The sequence below is a fragment of the Argopecten irradians genome, chromosome 3 (assembly GCF_041381155.1).
Source record: "Argopecten irradians isolate NY chromosome 3, Ai_NY, whole genome shotgun sequence".
Lineage (NCBI taxonomy): Eukaryota > Metazoa > Mollusca > Bivalvia > Pectinida > Pectinidae > Argopecten > Argopecten irradians.
In genome coordinates, this window is record NC_091136.1 from 56,063,686 (window position 1) to 56,082,282 (window position 18,597).

At 37.1% G+C, this 18,597-nt stretch overlaps 2 protein-coding genes across 2 annotated transcripts in view; one reads left to right on the forward strand and one right to left on the reverse strand.

Annotated features, from left to right (window-relative positions):
* LOC138319154 (uncharacterized) overlaps positions 1 to 5,573 on the reverse strand; it is a 47,380-nt gene extending 41,807 nt beyond the window's left edge. The window contains exons 1-3 of the mRNA XM_069262096.1: positions 5,502 to 5,573; positions 1,695 to 1,730; positions 1,424 to 1,475 (exon numbers count right to left, since the gene is read on the reverse strand). Of these exons, the coding sequence (XP_069118197.1) occupies positions 1,424 to 1,475; positions 1,695 to 1,714 (72 nt within the window). The 5' untranslated portion in view covers positions 1,715 to 1,730; positions 5,502 to 5,573. The remainder of the gene's footprint in view (positions 1 to 1,423; positions 1,476 to 1,694; positions 1,731 to 5,501) is intronic.
* Positions 5,574 to 5,648: 75 nt separating this feature from the next.
* The window catches only part of LOC138319155 (endoplasmic reticulum aminopeptidase 1-like), a 44,554-nt gene continuing 31,605 nt past the window's right edge, over positions 5,649 to 18,597 (forward strand). The window contains exons 1-10 of the mRNA XM_069262097.1: positions 5,649 to 5,979; positions 7,362 to 8,028; positions 8,227 to 8,506; positions 11,067 to 11,187; positions 12,438 to 12,592; positions 12,950 to 13,063; positions 16,783 to 16,917; positions 17,011 to 17,139; positions 17,709 to 17,875; positions 18,098 to 18,186. Coding sequence (XP_069118198.1) covers positions 5,943 to 5,979; positions 7,362 to 8,028; positions 8,227 to 8,506; positions 11,067 to 11,187; positions 12,438 to 12,592; positions 12,950 to 13,063; positions 16,783 to 16,917; positions 17,011 to 17,139; positions 17,709 to 17,875; positions 18,098 to 18,186 — 1,894 coding nt within the window. The 5' untranslated portion in view covers positions 5,649 to 5,942. The remainder of the gene's footprint in view (positions 5,980 to 7,361; positions 8,029 to 8,226; positions 8,507 to 11,066; positions 11,188 to 12,437; positions 12,593 to 12,949; positions 13,064 to 16,782; positions 16,918 to 17,010; positions 17,140 to 17,708; positions 17,876 to 18,097; positions 18,187 to 18,597) is intronic.

Consider the following 18,597-nt stretch of genomic DNA (forward strand, 5'->3'; position numbering starts at 1 on the left):
AAAATCGAAAGATCATTGTATAGCGTATCGTGTAATAGATATCGTCTACTCTGTGCTCACTCTATGGATAGCATTTTGGGCATTTTGCTAATGGAAGACACTAATTGCTAAAATAAAAATATTCGTTTTAGCATTTATTGCTAAGCCTTTTATTTTTTGCTGAATAAGAAAATAAATTTGTAATTTCATTTCTTTTTTCATTCTAAATACCTGAGCTATCAAATCCATATGATTCAAGATGGAATTCAAGTTCCTAAACATTTGTCATTCCAAGTGTTACACTGAAAAAATAATGGCCTGGTTATGGCCTTGAGGAATAGGGAGGAATAAGTGGAACAGTATGAAAATATCATGTTCTTTTATTATTTTCTTAGTTTACTTTTAGCAATTAAAAGCATTGCAAATGTTGCCCTATGTGCTATTGTAGATATCATAATTTTTAAAAAGACAAGTTTCTTTGTTGGGCACTAAGTATGCTCTGCTTAAAAACATTTCTTTTTTGCTAAAGAAAAAAGAAAGGTTTTAGCAACTTTTGCTAAGGCTTTTTTTATATAGAGTTACCAGAGCTACTTTATCCATATTGTTGAGTCATTATCCTTTGTCCTCTTACAAATAGAGATTCCTTAGTTTATCACAATATAAACTCCAAGCATCCCCCTATTTGCTAGCCAGCCACCATTTGTAATTATTAACAGGTACTCTAATAAAAGATACCGTATATCAGCTATTCACCGCTGGCAACATGCCAGCAGAAGCTGAAACACCACATTACCGGCTACCAATACCGGCTAACACCAACCATCCATTTTCTGTCGGCTAATGGTCTTCGGTTACCCAAAACGGGAATCCGGCTATGGCTACAGGCTACCGGCTATAGGCTACCGGTTATCCTTAGGATATATAAAGGGGAGCTCACACTCAACTCGTTACCTCTGAGGAGTTTTCATTAGAAAATGAAACCGGTCAGGTCTTCAACACATAATACATTATTATGTCCAGTAACTTGCAGCTACCCAGTGACAGCGGACTGTAGCCCAACCAGTCATTTAATATATACCGGTAGTTTCCGTTTATACTTTTGAGAGATTCAACCACACCAAAGAATTCATAGGCGACACACTGTTTGGCTCAGCACTGGGTTCAGAGTTGTTTAGTTAGATCTTGTATTGGAGCGTAGAGCATACAATATGTTATGTGATAAATTTGGACTGAAATTCATTACTAAAGTACGAAAATAGGATGGCTAGATGAAACAATACAGCGAGTACAGTATCGGTAGTATTTTGATCCAACCCTAGTTTTTATAATGGGGGCACTAACAATAAAACACTATAAACACTGCATCCTATACAAATGTTTAATGGTCTTACATCAATTACTAACACATCCCTTAAAACACAACACAGTAATTATATATACTCACAGATGAAGATCTCCTTAAAGACTTTCTCTTAGGTTTCAAGTTCAATGTAAGCCTGAAAGAAAAGACAAATTTCACCAAGATATAATCTACAACATAAATAAAAATCAATCAGGGTATTGAATTAAATGGCCATTTCTTACTACATAATTATCATACATGTATCTCTAAGTTGGGACAATAGCCAATGTTAAAACTCTATGTAACTGCATGATTATTCAAGGTTTAAATGTAATAAATGACTCCAGAATTCAAAGAAATAAACTTCTCTTACCGCTCTGTATCTTCCTCCATAATTTATATTGATTTTCTGGGGAAAAAAAGAGAAGAAACTTCCTTTAAAGTCACACTATATGTAACTAGCATAAAAAAGTCAAGTTAGATTTGACCCGGATTGTTAGTATTTCTTGATGTAACTAAAATCAAGGTATATCAAAGAATATTGTGTGGACCAATAATCTGATATAGATAAGTGGGATTGGTTGCATAATGCATATTATATTATTTCATGAAAGCCTTCGCACTCTAAGTTATAGTCTTTTGATGATTTAAAACCAGAGGCCCAAGGGTCATCTGACTACCTTGGCAATAGTAATTTGGGAACTAATAAGATATGGTGTCACAGTAGTCTGCCATCTTGGATTTGGGATCAACCAGATATGTAACAATTTATCAAGCTCATATCAAAATCATTTCAGGCAAGTTTCAGCTGAATCCCACTGGTAGAACTTGAGAAGTTCAAAATGTGTTTTCAAGATTGCGGCTGTGGCGGCCATCATGGATTTTGGATTGACCCCAAAAATAACAATACTTGGTCGAGACCATATCAGGATCATTTCAGGGAAGTTTCAGCCAAATCGTACTTGTAGAACTTGAGAAGAAGTTCAAAAAGTGAAAAGTTTATGCACGGCGCACAACAACGGACGAAACATGATGACTTTAGGTCATCCTGACCCTTCCGGTCATGATCAGGTTGGTGAAAACCACTAACTTGCTTATTATACCCAAACTGGAGTATTATACCCCAATTAGAGTACAGATTTGTTACTAAAAATAAATAAAAATACTTTAAAATGAACTTTCTCCAAACATTTTCACAAATCACATTTATTTCACCATATTTACATTCTGAGTGTTTCGTCTCTATATGAACCAACCAACTGATGAAAAACAAACATTTGCCTATGAAAACATTATGAATACACTATGAATACAACGATTCTCACACCAGTTTCATATCAATAAAAAATATTTCCCCGCAATATTTTAATGTAAAATCTTTAATGTGTTTCTTGATATAGAATCAACTACGGTTTACTGTTATAAGTCAATCAAATCTTATTTTAACCATATTTCTTGTTTATCATTTATCATTTGCAAAAAAAAAAAAGGCGACCGGAAGGCGGAAGCTTGAAAATGTAACGTTGTGGAACGACTTTGTCATCAAGCTGTTCCATTAATCTCGTTTCTCGTCGTGTATGGGTGTCATAATTTTAAATATAATATAATAACCTTTCAATATTTTTATTTTCATAAATTATTCTATGGATTACAAGAGGCCCAGAGGGCCTATATCGCTCACCTGGTTTTTTGTTAGTAATTATCACAATACTCTGACAATTAGAAAAATAAACAAAATTGACTCCCAAAGTTGAATTTTGAATCACAACCATACAATGATGCTATTGATACCATACAAATATGCTATCCAATACATAGGTTCAGAGACAAAGTAATTTATATGAAAATAGTAGCCTAGTTGACCTTTTTGACCTCGCATCTATTGCCGTTTAAGGCCCCCGGGGTCAGCCCTATCATTTGTACAATTTCAAATCCCAACCCTATTAGGATGCTACCATTGCATTATAAGTGCTCTTCCATTCTTAGTTGCAGAGAAGAAGTCGTTTATATGGAAATAGCCAAATTGACCCCTTTTGACCCCACCCTTCAGGCCCTCAGGGGGTCAGCCCCATCATTTGCAAAATTTTGAATCCAAACCCTATAAGGATGTAACCATTGCATTATGAGCGCAATCCCATGTTAAGTTGCAGAGAAAAAGTCATTTATATGGAAATTGACCACTTTTGACCCCGCCCCTCAGGCCCCCGGGTGGTCAGCCCTATCATTTGCACAATTTGGAATCCCCAGCCTACAAGGATGCAACCATTGCATTATGGGTGCTATACCATGCTTAGTTGCAGAGAAGAAGTCATTTATATGGAAATAGCCAAAATGACCCCTTTTGACCCCGCCCCTCAGGCCCCCGGGGGGTCAGCCCTATCATTTGCAAAATTTTGAATCCCCAGCCTACAAGGATGCTACCAGTGCATTATGGGTGCTATACCATGCTTAGTTTCAGAGAAGAAGTCGTTTATATGGAAATAGCCAAATTGACCCCTTTTGACCCCGCCCCTCAGGGCCCCCGGGGGGCCTGCCCATCATTTGCACAATTTGGAATCCCCACCCTATAAGGATGCTACCATTGCATAATGGGTGCTATACCATGCTTAGTTGCAGAGAAGAAGTCATTTATATGAAAATAGCCAAATTAACCCCTTTTGACCCCGCCCCTCAGGCCCCCGGGGGGTCAGCCCTATCATTTGCATAATTTTGAATCCCCACCCTATAAGGATGCTACCATTGCATTATGGGTGCTATACCATGCTTAGTTTCAGAGAAGAAGTCGTTTATACGGAAATAGCCAAATTGGCCCCTTTTGACCCCGCCCCTCAGGCCCCCGGGGGGTCAGCCCCATTATTTGTACAATTTTGAATCCCCACCCTATAAGGATGCTACCATTGCATTATGGGTGCTATACCATGCTTAGTTTCAGAGAAGAAGTCGTTTATATGGAAATAGCCAAATTGACCCCTTTTGACCCCGCCCCTCAGGCCCCCGGGGGGTCAGCCCCATCATTTGTACAATTTTGAATCCCCACCCTATAACGATACTACAATTGCATTATGAGTGCTATCTCATGCTTAGTTTCAGAGAAGAAGTCGTTTATATGGAAATAGCCAAATTGACCCCATTTGACCCCGCCCCTCAGGCCCCCGGGGGGTCAGCCCCATCATTTGTACAATTTTGAATCCCCACCCTATAAGGATGCTACCATTGCATTATGGGTGCTATCCCATGCTTGGTTTCAGAGAAGAAGTCGTTTATATGGAAATAGCCAAATTGACCTCTTTTGGCCCCGCCCCTCAGGCCCCCGGGGGGTCAGCCCCATCATTTGTACAATTTTCAGTTAGTAGCCCATAAGGATGCTACCAGTCAAATTTTGTTGAAATCCGACCAGCGGTTATGGAGAAGAAGTCGATTGTTGACGGACGACGGACGCCGGACGCTGCGGTATCCCATAAGCTTACCTCGGTCCTTTGGACCAGGTGAGCTAATAATATGGATTGAATGTATCTTTTAATAGCCGCTATGAATAGCAGAAGCTATAAATACACTTCTTCCGAGGAGCACTTACGCATAAAATACATTCAATCAATATATGAAACAGTACACAAATTAAAAACTTAGATTCTAGATTCATTTGCATATTGTAAAGTATTGAAAATAGATGCAATGAAGGATTTATATATACATCCTTGAATCATGCAATACTTTAAGAAAAGTGCATCAAGTTCTACGTAACAAACGCTACTACTGCACAAATTTTAGTAAATTGCATTTTATCTTGGCATATGACGGTTATTGATGCGATTTTTTTTTTAAATATACCAAAAGTTGAGATTTCAGCGATTTAGTTATCCCCCCCCCACACACACACACCCGCCCCGCATGATAATATATTCATGTATGTGCACACTATAGTGTCAGACGGTAGGCCTTCTGAACTCTGCTTAGCCTAGGCTTAGTTCAGCAGCTGCAAATAGAAAAGTCGTTTCGGTAGCGTTATTTTCACGACGAAATTATGTTACAAAATTCTACTAGAGATTTACCGGAACGTCTAGAATTCGCTGCTAGCATTGTAAGCCTTATTGCTCAAAGATATGAATTGCACTGAAATAAAGATCAACGCTTTATCTGATATTGTAGCATGTTGAATCAATTATGTCATTCATAGGCCTACCTATATTTTCAGCAATAATGCACAAATCATATTGTTTTGCAGTTTGAGCTGCCCGCCTAATGTGCGCCCTCTGGCGGTTGACTAGTGTTCAGCACTTCCGGTTTTTGGGATCGGAAATAATTTAGAGTTACAAAATTTCCAACATAACCATGTGGATTTATCAAATTCAATATAATAATGCATATTTTTAAAGCGGAATTGAAATCAATAATTGCACTGAAATACATGTAATTGTAAATGCATTAGCCCATTCACCGTACGAAGCGAACGCACCTAAGACTACTGTTTACCGGAAGCTGAGTCTGCAGATGTAAACATATTATTAAAACTTCGCTTCCAGTATGTAGCTGTCGGTCAACGCAAGTCATTGATTTCTCATTTCGAAGAAAAAACTACTTTTTGTTGCAAAGACAGTGAATACTAGCTAGATTTTCTGTAACTATGTCGGATGATGTTGAAGATGTGTCGTTTCTGCCAGGTTCGTTTTGCTCTTTCTGCTTTCCCTTCTGCTTTAGGCTGTATAAAAGCTGATAAGGTCCCTTCTGGTTTCCTCTGAAGGATTTCGTTTATTTTTTTATATATTGATTTTAGGTATACCCTGATCACAAAAAGCACATAAAAAGCATATATCACCAGGTGATTTTTTTTTCTTCCAGGGTTATGCACAAGATATGTACTATTGACTTAATATTCCAGATTTTAAAATAGATTCTAAGTAATATTTCCTCCCTTTAACATCCTCCTATCCGCCAGCGATATTTAAATAGTTAAGTATGAAGAAATAGAAGAAAGTTACAAACGTATGACGTCACAAAAGGGACGGTCTACGTTAAGCTGAGACAGTTAGGCCCTATTATAAGTTACCTGTCAGCCTGCTTACATTACAATTTACTTGCTGCCCTTTACATGAATTGGTGAAAAGATGAATTCACAGATGCTAATAATGTCAATAACTAAAGCTAGCTTATATCCAGTGTGAACATCATAAATCCTCGTAAGTGTACATGTACATAGACATATGTCATGGTTATTGAATTGTTTTAGCAAAAACTGCCTCTCGAATATCATCGCATCATAGTTGCACTAGCAACTTATGCATATCTAGCGGGATTGGACTGGGTTGATAATTGGTGACCAGGTAGCTCCTCTCCTGTTACAAAATTGGCACCCAACTAAAATACCCACGGTCAAGGTATCAGGGTCTGGTAACGTTATGTCTTCTATGGCGACGACTTTGAAAAATGAGGGAGGAGAGTAGTGGGATATGGACTGGGTTGATCATCGGTGACCAGGTAGCCTGTTCGGTTAGAGCATTCGGCTTGTGTTCAGATGTCCCAGGTTCAAATCCCGGTCTGGCTGTTACATTTTTTCCTCTCCTGTTACACATGCATAAAAATGGTGATTTACATAAAAGAAAAAAGTATATACATTGTTACTCTTCTAAGAGTGATAGATAAGAAGTATATCCACCAATTATCATCTGAAAGGCCAGAATGACCTATAAACCATTTTGCTTTGTCCCTCTGATTCACCCCTACTCACTTCCAAACTGAAGAAGACATTGAAATCATGTAACTAGCAAACCATTTCTCCTAGATGATATCATGCTACATATTAGCCAGAGTTCCTATTTTGACAGATGTATAGATGTCTGGTGTTCACAGCAGATTATATCTATCGAAAAGTCTCAAGTGTGGTATCATCTAGCAATAGTCACTTGGGCTCTAAGCCACAAATTGTAGCACAGATTTCTTGATGAAGCACGGAATAACCTGTTCATACAATTGTAAAGACAACTATTACATATCTTTTCAAAATGGTAAGTTGACTTCTCTGATAAAACATAGTTTTGTGTTTCAGGTGACAGTCTTCACCGTAAAGCTGTTTATGAGCCATCTGTAAAACAAAAGTGTCGTCAGTTGGTTTTGGGCAAGGGAAGAGCTACAGCAATAGTTGTTTGCATTGGGATATTCATTCTTGTGATCACACTCATTGCTGCGTTTGCTAGGCCTGGATCCCAGCCTCCTCAGCCCTGCTTCCAGCCCCAGGCTGCTCCATCCACTGACCAACCCCAGGTTCCCCCAAAACCCAACAACACCAAGTACTTGGCAACAGATGGAGAAGTGTTTCCATGGCAACAGATTAGACTGCCTAGGTCCATCATCCCCAAGGAATATGATGTGATGATAAATCCTGACTTCCTCAGTGAAAGGAAAACATTCAAAGGTGTTGTCAAAATCAAGGCCTTGGTAATGGAAAAGACTGAGATGATTATTTTCCATGTAAAAGATTTAACCATAACAAATGTCTCTGTGCAGATTCAGCATAATGGTGGGGGCATGCTACGTAAATGTGATGTCAAAATGCAGCTTAAATGTGAAGAGCTTCAGATGTATGTGCTGCAGATGGCTGAAACACTGATGGAGGGGACCAAAGTGACAGTGAATTTGGAGTTTGATGGTGTGTTGGTAAAAAAGCTATCAGGATTTTATCTTAGTAGCTACACAACACCAGGGGGAGAAGTAAAGTAAGCATGTGCTTAGCTTCCATTCTTGTTGTTAATGATGTGTCAAAAATTAATTAGTATTCAAACACATATGTATAAATTTTGCCTTTTAACTTTCATAAAATATGTAAACCGTATAGAATGAGTTGATGATTGAACAATAGTAGACGTATTTGTATTCCACACTGAATTACTTTTGATGCTTTATTACTTTGTTAGGTACCTTGGCACAACTCAGTTTGAGTCAACAGGTGCTAGAGAAGCATTTCCTTGTTTAGATGAACCTGATATGAAAGCTAAGTTCACTATATCCCTTGTCCGTGACCAGAATCAGGTATCACTGTCTAACATGCCACGCCTCACTTCAACCCCATACAATAAGTCCAAGGGTCTGATTGTGGACAAGTTCCAGCAGAGCGTGGCCATGAGTACCTACCTTGTTGCCTTCATCGTGTGTGATTATGACAGAGTGAATGGCACAACAGAGCAGGGCACAAAGGTAATGTGTTAACATTAGAGGGTGTGCTTGATAAAACCAACATGGATTTTGTTTTACTGAAGAGAACTGTGCCACTCTTAGAATATACTGTAAACAATTTTGGTTCGCATGCAATTTTCTTTTGTGAATTTAGCGATCCAAGTAAATTGCGAAAGTTTATCTCTGTGAAATACCATTCACATCATATGTATTCATAGGAATTTCCATTTAACTCTTTAATTTTTGTTGTGAAATGAAAACCATGAAATTTAATTGCGGCAAAAGAAAACTGGTTTAGAGTAACATAAGTAAAAACTCCATATAGGGATTGGATTTCGTTTTTATGTTAACCATGCTTGTATGGAGCAATTGCTCCATACAAGCATGGTTAACATAAAAACGAAATCCAATCCATATATTTACACTCACACGACTTTTTATTTACATTTTATGCAATAAAATCGTCATTTGAAAGTGACGTAATTATTCAATAAAAGTCGGTCAAAAGTGGGAGGAGCTTACTCAATTGAACAGCGAATGATGACTCTTCACGTAAGATAGAATTATTCATCCGCGACGAAAAAAAAATCAATATTTTAGTGTAAAATAAACATGACAAACAAAGTAAATTTCAGAGATAATTTTATTTAATCATATCAGAACTTTAAATAGGTATTCAATTTTGCTAAAAGTTAATATATAGCGTAATAACATAAAGTATTTGTACTCGGCCACTCGTGTGAACTCGGTAACCGTTATTGTGCAGCGAGGCGAGGCTGACGCACGCTTACACACTGGAGTTTTCCGAAGTTGTCAAAACACCGATGTTCAATTAGCTAAATTTGTTTGAGATTGTCATCTGACTTGACGATATTACATCCTTCGAAGCCATGCGATTATATAATCTACGCTTAGATCCATCGCCATCTACAGATGGAACAACTTCACTTGTGTTCGATGGATACATTGTATTTGTTTTGACGTGTGACTGTCAACACGTGGATTACTAGCGGTGCATGTTTTTTAATACACATGATTAAATTCTCAAAGAACTATTACAAAAGAATATGTTTATAACTGACCTAGCTCTGTCAGAGGGTCTCACGCCCGTCAACCCCAAAGACTCGATCGTAGGACACAGACACAGAGGTAATGTTTACATTTGACATCCATCATTTTTAACAAAAATGAAAGCGCTGCACGCAGTGTTCTCCCTTAAGGATTTTTTCCTGCTGGTCCTAAGGACCGGCTGACCCTAAAAGTAACCGGTCCTGACTGAAAGTTACTGGTCCTTACAAAGTTACAATTCATCCTTGTAGTTTATATAATTACTAGCAAAGTAATAGTTTTACTAACAAAATATATCTGCATATCCGGATTACTATCGTAGGCTCTCAACAAAGTCAGTGGCGTAGGAAGATGAAATGTAATGGGGTGGGGGTGGGGGGGAGGAAGGTCCCCCGGGGAAAAAATTGACGATTAAGAATGACTGAGATGAGTTTTACGATTTGCTGAATTTGCAAGCGCCGAAGTCACGAGATTTTGGTGATTGGGAGGTCAGGGGGTCGCCCCTGAGAACAAATATTACGATTTGGAATGGCTGAGATGCGTTTTACCATGTATCCTAAAGATTTTAAAGCGTTCTTACTACGGTAATTTTTCGATTTAAAGTTACCTGCATTTAGAAATGAAAATTGTGAATGGCGTCATACCATTATGCAACCCAGCTCGATCTGAAATACTGGATTCACACCATCGGCACATTTATTGTTGTTTAACTCAAAATAATAATGAATTGATTTTCTTGCTAACACATATAAACAAATTAATCTTTTAAGAAGCATAGTATAAATAGTATAATCCCTTGATGGACATTTTTAGTCTAGTTCGTGTGTATTGAACGTCTTGAATGTTTTAGTAAACTCACCGCGCAGCGGAAAATTTTCTAAAATGAAGTTTTGTACAGTTTGATCTTCGACCTTTCTACAATTCTACAGCCATTTTTGTTTGTATATATATCTTCTATCTGGACCAAAAGTTGCCGGTCAAAGGACCAGCTACACGGTAAAAATTGTCTGCCCGACTATAAAATTGCTGGTCACGGGCAGACGGACAGGCGTTAATTTCGAACGCTGGCTGCACGTCACCCCGGTCGGGATAATTTTTCCTGTTTCTTTATACAATTGTTCATTTCAAAAATGTTTGTATCATATATAAATATAAAACATATATGTATTGTTTACATTTTCCCCAAGTTCTATGAAAAACAGCAATACACACGTAATGTTACGTCAAAATGTAAACAACGCCATGTGTTTCTTTTAAAAAAAAGTAGCCCCTTTACGTTGCATAGAACATTTTCATACGCAAGTTCAAAGTTCAATGTTACCATGCATTTATGGTAAACAAAATCGGCTAGTACTTGCGTATAGTGAACAAGCCTAGCAAGTGTAAATATATAAAAATGTTTCAATATAATTCTTTTTCCACTGCAGTCTTTTTACATTGAAATTACTTGTCTTTGCAAAGAACTATAACCAAAATTTGAATGAGAGTCTTGATCTTGTCTTGTGTTATAAAGGTGAGTGTGTATGCTCCACCACATCAGATCAGCCAGGCAACCTTTGCGCTGGAGACCGCCATTAAAGTTCTCAACTTCTACAACAGGTTGTTTGGTATCAACTATCCTCTACCTAAACAAGGTAAGTATATTCCTTTCTGAGACCTGTATAGTTCAGTTCCTTTACCTTACACTGGAACTTATACCACACTACCGGTATACAAACCTTAGCTGCCAGGCACCCATCTTGGATTTTGATAGTTAAAGTTTGCTATTGCTATTTCTCAGAAAGTACATAAGCAATCATTCTCAAATTTGATATGTAGGTTCCCCTATGACCCTAGTTATGCATATTGCATTTTGGGATCGATCAGTTAACAAGATTGCCAGGCAGTCATCTTAGATTCTGATACTTAAATTTGTTATCGCTATTTCTCAGAAAGTACAGAAGGTATCATTCTCAAATTTGATATGTTGGTTCCCCTAGGGCCATTGTTGTGCATATAGCATTTTGGGACCAATCTGTTACCAAGAAGGCCACCAGGTAGCCATCTTGGATTTTGATAGTTAAAGTTTGTTATAGCTATTTTTCAGAAAGTGCTGAAGGGATCATTATCAAGTTTTATATTTAAGTTCCCATAGAGCCCTTGTTTTGCATATTGTGTTTTGTAAACAATCTGTCAACAAGATGGCCACCAGGCCACCATCTTGGATTTTGGTAGTAAAAATTGTTACCACTATTTCTCAAAAAGTACTGAAGGGATCGTTCTCAAATAACACCTTTTGGTTCCCTTTTGGCCCTTGATGTGCATGATGACCTTTGGGCCCAATCGGTCAACAAGATGGCTGACTGGTTGCCATCTTGAATTTTGATAATTTAAGTTTCTTACCACTATTTCTGGGAAAGTACTGCAAGGATTGGTCTCAAATTCCATATGTAGGTTCTCCTTGGGCCTTAGTTGTGCATATTGAATTTTGGGACCAAGATGACGGACAGACCGCCATCTTGGATTTTGATGTTGAAGTTTAAAAGGAAGAGCTAGAGAAAAGATCCATCTTACAATTGTCAGACATAGATAAATCTTTGGTGGGCACAAAGATCCCTCTGGGATATGTGTGTTTATCATCTCTTGTGGTTTTTTCTCTTTCAAATTGATTTCAGTAAATACAATATGTAACCGAAACATAATGTTTGCTTGAATAGATGAACCTCTGCGTGATAGAAACTCTTTTACATAAGGTCAAATGTAAATGTCTCCATTACTGAAATTGATAATACTGGTATTCCCTGAACAATTGACCAATCAGCATGTTATATTTTGAACACCATGGGGAATAGATATTGACACTGTTCTTATTCTCCTTGTTGTACAATGTTCAACTTTGTTACAGATCTCGTAGCCATTCCTGACTTTGCAGCTGGTGCAATGGAGAATTGGGGTTTAATTACTTATCGTCTGACCACTATTCTATACGATCCAAATGTGTCATCTGCTCGTGACAAACAATATGTTGCCGTAGTGATTGCCCATGAACTAGCTCACCAGGTTAACTACCTTCTTTTAACTATATTCACAACAACATTATATTTTGCTTTCATTTCAACAAAACATAAGAGTTACATGTATTTATTATACATTTAATACCATTACTTATTTAGCTTCATATTAGATGATTCTCTTTTACATACATAAAGTTAACCATAAAATGGTAATAACCAACACCTGTCAAATGGTAGACATACAGCATGCAAAACTCATAACGATAGTTGTATCAAATTTCACTGTATAATTATCTTGAGATTTCAAGCTCAAAACATGTATTAATTTTGTGAATATTTGTACATATATCTTGTGCACTTACATTCAGATTTATAGATTATCTTATTTTTGTTTCCATTTCAGTGGTTTGGTAATCTCGTGACTTTGAAGTGGTGGAATGACCTTTGGTTAAATGAAGGTTTTGCATCTTTTGTAGAATATTTGGGAGCTAATGAAACTGACCCTTCCTTCTCCATGGTAGGTCTCCTTCCCCATGGTAAACTCTCTGGATTAGCTTTAGTTTCCTTTGACACTGAAATAGTTTAGTTACCTGTGGGGTAGGACCAGAACACAGGTGTTTCAGATAATTGAATACAATTCTCCTTGATATCTGTTTCAGATACTTGTATATTGAATATCTTTGTAGATGCTTAAACCGTTGTTATAATTGCTACCCGGTAATTGTATTTGTAGATGTTTGAGTCCATGTTATGATATTGATATGTTCTTTTACGACTTATTCGAATAGTTTTATTATGTAAAAATATCTATTAATGTCAATCCGTATAAGGCCAAAAAAAATGTCTCTTTAGCCTAAGTTACCCGACCAACCTAAAAATGTTTACCCCCGACCCTAATTTTGTTTACACTTTTCTACACAAAAAAAATTAAAAGTCGGAATTTCGATCTCAGACTCTGGTTCCGTTCATTAATTTAGAGTAAAAGACACTAAAAAAAAATATGAAAAAAGAAAAAATCCCGACATACCAACCCTATTTTTTAAGCCAATGTAACTGTAAACAGACATATATATATTATTTTTTTTTTTTTTGCCTAATTCAATCGAATGTAATCCAGTGAAATTCATGAAGGACTCCTTTTCTTCTTTTTAGAAATAATTATGCTGTTGTATGTAACAGCCAATTAGAAGTTGAGTTACAAAAGATAAAATATCTTATCTTTAACTTATCTATAACTTATCTTTTTTAGCAAATGAACATGCACATTAAAACAGGATTGGATAATGTAATTGTTATGGTAGTTGTTATAATTATCTGTTATACTTGCAGATATATAATAAGTGAATGTAATAAACACACATTTATGTGTAGATGGACAAGTGTGTATTGAGTACATTTATGTGTAGATGGACAAGTGTGTATTGAGTACATTTATGTGTAGATGGACCAGTTTGTACTGAGTTCATTTATGTGTAGATGGACCAGTTTGTTCTGAGTACGTTTATATGTAGATGGACAAGTGTGTATTGAGTACATTTATATGTAGATGGACAAGTGTGTATTGAGTACATTTATGTGTAGATGGACCAGTTTGTACTGAGTACGTTTATATGTAGATAGACAAGTTTGTACTGAGTATGTTTATGTGTAGATGGACCAGTTTGTACTGAGTATGTTTATGTGTAGATGGACAAGTGTGTATTGAGTACATTAATGTGTAGATGGACAAGTGTGTATTGAGTACATTTATATGTAGATGGACAAGTGTGTATTGAGTACATTTATGTGTAGATGGACCAGTTTGTACTGAGTACGTTTATATGTAGATAGACAAGTTTGTACTGAGTATGTTTATGTGTAGATGGACCAGTTTGTACTGAGTATGTTTATGTGTAGATGGACAAGTGTGTATTGAGTACATTAATGTGTAGATGGACAAGTGTGTATTGAGTACATTTATGTGTAGATGGACCAGTTTGTACTGAGTACGTTTATATGTAGATGGACCAGTTTGTACTGAGTATGTTTATGTGTAGATGGACCAGTTTGTACTGAGTACGTTTATGTGTAGATGGACCAGTTTGTACTGAGTATGTTTATGTGTAGATGGACAAGTTTGTATTGAGTACGTTTATGTGTAGATGGACAAGTTTGTATTGAGTACATTTATGTGTGGATGGACCAGTTTGTACTGAGTACATTTATGTGTAGATGGACCAGTTTGTACTGAGTACATTTATGTGTAGATGGACCAGTTTGTACTGAGTATGTTTATGTGTAGATGGACCAGTTTGTACTGAGTACGTTTATGTGTAGATGGACAAGTTTGTATTGAGTACATTTATGTGTGGATGGACCAGTTTGTACTGAGTACATTTATTTGTAGATGGACCAGTTTGTACTGAGTACATTTATGTGTAGATGGACCAGTTTGTACTGAGTATGTTTATGTGTAGATAGACCAGTTTGTACTGAGTATGTTTATGTGTAGATGGACCAGTTTGTACTGAGTACATTTATGTGTAGATGGACCAGTTTGTACTCAGTAGGTTTATGTTTAGATGGACCAGTTTGTACTGAGTATGTTTATGTGTGGACCAGATTGTGCAGAGTACGTTTATGTGTAGATGGACCAGTTTGTACTGAGTACATTTATGTGTAGATGGACCAGTTTGTACTGAGTATGTTTATGTGTAGATGGACCAGTTTGTACTGAGTAGGTTTATGTTTAGATGGACCAGTTTGTACTGAGTACATTTATTTGTAGATGGACTAGATGGACCAGTTTGTGCAGAGTATGGTTATGTGTAGATGGACCAGTTTGTACTGAGTATGGTTATGTGTAGATGGACCAGTTTGTACTGAGTATGTTTATGTGTAGATGGACCAGTTTGTACTGAGTATGTTTATGTGTAGATGGACCAGTTTGTACTGAGTACGTTTATGTGTAGATGGACCAGTTTGTACTGAGTAGGTTTATGTTTAGATGGACCAGTTTGTACTGAGTATGTTTATGTGTGGACCAGATTGTACAGAGTACGTTTATGTGTAGATGGACCAGTTTGTACTGAGTACATTTATGTGTAGATGGACCAGTTTGTACTGAGTACATTTATGTGTAGATGGACCAGTTTGTACTGAGTATGTTTATGTGTAGATGGACCAGTTTGTACTGAGTACATTTATGTGTGATGGACTAGATGGACCAGTTTGTACTGAGTAGGTTTATGTTTAGATGGACCAGTTTGTACTGAGTATACATTTATTTGTAGATGTAGATGGACCAGTTTGTACTGAGTATGTTTATATGTAGATGGACCAGTTTGTACATGAGTAGTTATGTGTAGATGGACAGTTTGTACTGAGTACGTTTATGTGTAGATGGACCAGTTTGTACTGAGTACATTTATGTGTAGATGGACCAGTTTGTACTGAGTACATTTATGTGTAGATGGACCAGTTTGTACTGAGTATGTTTATGTGTAGATGGACCAGTTTGTACTGAGTACGTTTATGTGTAGATGGACCAGTTTGTACTGAGTAGGTTTATGTTTAGATGGACCAGTTTGTACTGAGTACATTTATTTGTAGATGGACTAGATGGACCAGTTTGTACTGAGTAGGTTTATGTTTAGATGGACCAGTTTGTACTGAGTACATTTATTTGTAGCTGGACTAGATGGACCAGTTTGTGCAGAGTATGGTTATGTGTAGATGGACCAGTTTGTGTATGAGGTGGACCAGTTTGTCAGATATGTTATGTGTAGATGGACCAGTTTGTACAGAGTATGTTTATGTATAGATGGACCAGTTTGTACTGAGTATGTTTATGTGTAGATGGACCAGTTTGTACTGAGTATGTTTATGTGTAGATGGACCAGTTTGTACTGAGTATGTTTATGTGTAGATGGACCAGTTTGTACTGAGTATGTTTATGTGTAGATGGACCAGTTTGTACTGAGTATGTTTATGTGTAGATGTTTGTAAGTAGATGGACCAGTTTGTACTGAGTACGTTTATGTGTAGATGGACCAGTTTGTACTGAGTACGTTTATGTGTAGATGGACCAGTTTGTACTGAGTACGTTTATGTGTAGATGGACCAGTTTGTACTGAGTACGTTTATGTGTAGATGGACCAGTTTGTACTGAGTACATTTATGTGTAGATGGACCAGTTTGTACTGAGTACGTTTATGTGTAGATGTACCAGTTTATACCGAGTACATTTATGTGTAGATGGACCAGTTTGTACTGAGTGACCTGATGCGAGCCATGGCTAGAGACTGTGTCCAGAGTTCGCATCCCATCACAGTTGATGTCAAGGATCCAGGGCAGATAGATGAACTTTTTGACGCCATCTCCTATAGCAAGGTAACAAGAATCAGTGTCATACTGCACATTACCAATTTAAGATATTTTGTTGGTAAAATCTAGCACTGAAACTTATTTTTCTCATTTTTTCAGGGTGCATCATTAATTCGTATGCTGAATAACTTCATGGGAAAGGACAATTTTCAGGCTGGCATAAAGAAATACCTTAACACATACAAATATGGCAATGCTAGAACTGAAGATTTGTGGGCTATCCTCACAGTAAGTTATTAAGTCAAACCTGTCTATAAATGACACCAAACAGACATAACAAAAATGTCTTTCATAGACCTGTGATCTTTAGGTTGGTTGTGTACACTACCAAAGGGGTTAATGAGTCAAACCATTATAAACAGGTGTCAGATTGACGGTACTTCATGATGGCAAAGGTTAACATGACATTAAACTTGAAGTCATCACATAAAAACTTCACTTAAACTCATATTATATTGATTTGTATGCCTCCTGCTTTGAAATAGGGGGTAGTGGTGGGCAGGTTATTGCCTACATACATTCCTACTCATCCTACTGTTCTCTCCATACTATTCTTCTCATTCTGTCCTGACCCTGTCCTTGATGTATGGAGATAGGGGTATTTATATCTTACAGGCATTGCTATTTTCTGACTGTCTCAGGAGTTCACACAGATGCACATGTCTATAACACGGTATTTTCTAACTGTTTCAGGAGTTCACACAGATAAACATATATACTACCCGGTATTTTCTAACTGTTTCAGGAGTTCATACAGATAAACATATATACTACCCGGTATATTCTGACTGTTTCAGGAGTTCACACAGATAAATGTGTCCACAACAATGGACACTTGGACCAGACAGATGGGCTACCCTGTCATAACAATGAACCACACAGGAGAGTTTGTACAGGTCACACAAGAGCGATTCCTTCTCAAATCAGATGTACAGACAGAAGAAAAATACCCAAGTCCTTTCAAGTAAAAAGAATATTTTATTTATATTATTTTACATGTATTTTAAGGAAAAAAAGATATATGATTTGTCCGTATTCACCAACTTGTTTCAGTTTTATGTCACAATCACATACTATTTAACATTCCCAATATCAAGTTTATAATGCAAAACTTACTGGGTGTATGATCACTTATTACAGTTATGGTTGACTGATTAAAGTTTACTTAACATGTGTATTGTTGCAGTTACAGGTGGAATATTCCGTTCAGGTATGCTGTAGCCAAGACTAGTGGTATCACTGACCACTTTCTCGTCATACATCCAGACTCGGGAGGTCAGTAACTTACACTTTTACAGAGATAGTCGACATGTACAAGGGAAATTAACAATAACACTGATTGACAAACTTGATTTGCACTCTTCTAGTTCTTCTCTTTAGATTTTTCAGCCTATAGATAGAAGAACTTCTGGAAACAGAAGAGCTACAAATCAAGTCTGTTTTCTGTGGTTAGAATGAAGTTTGGTTTTCGGTTACTAGGGTATAAAATCAGTTGCTGGGGGGTCATTTTGATAAGTTTCTAAATAAATCGACTGTAATAAGACTATCATTCATGTGTAATACATTTTTGTACAATTGACACCTAATTTTCAATATTTTGACGTAATATATTGAGCATATTAAGCATTGATGCCACCATTAATAGCTCACCTGGTCCGAAGGACAGAGGTGAGCTTATGGGATACC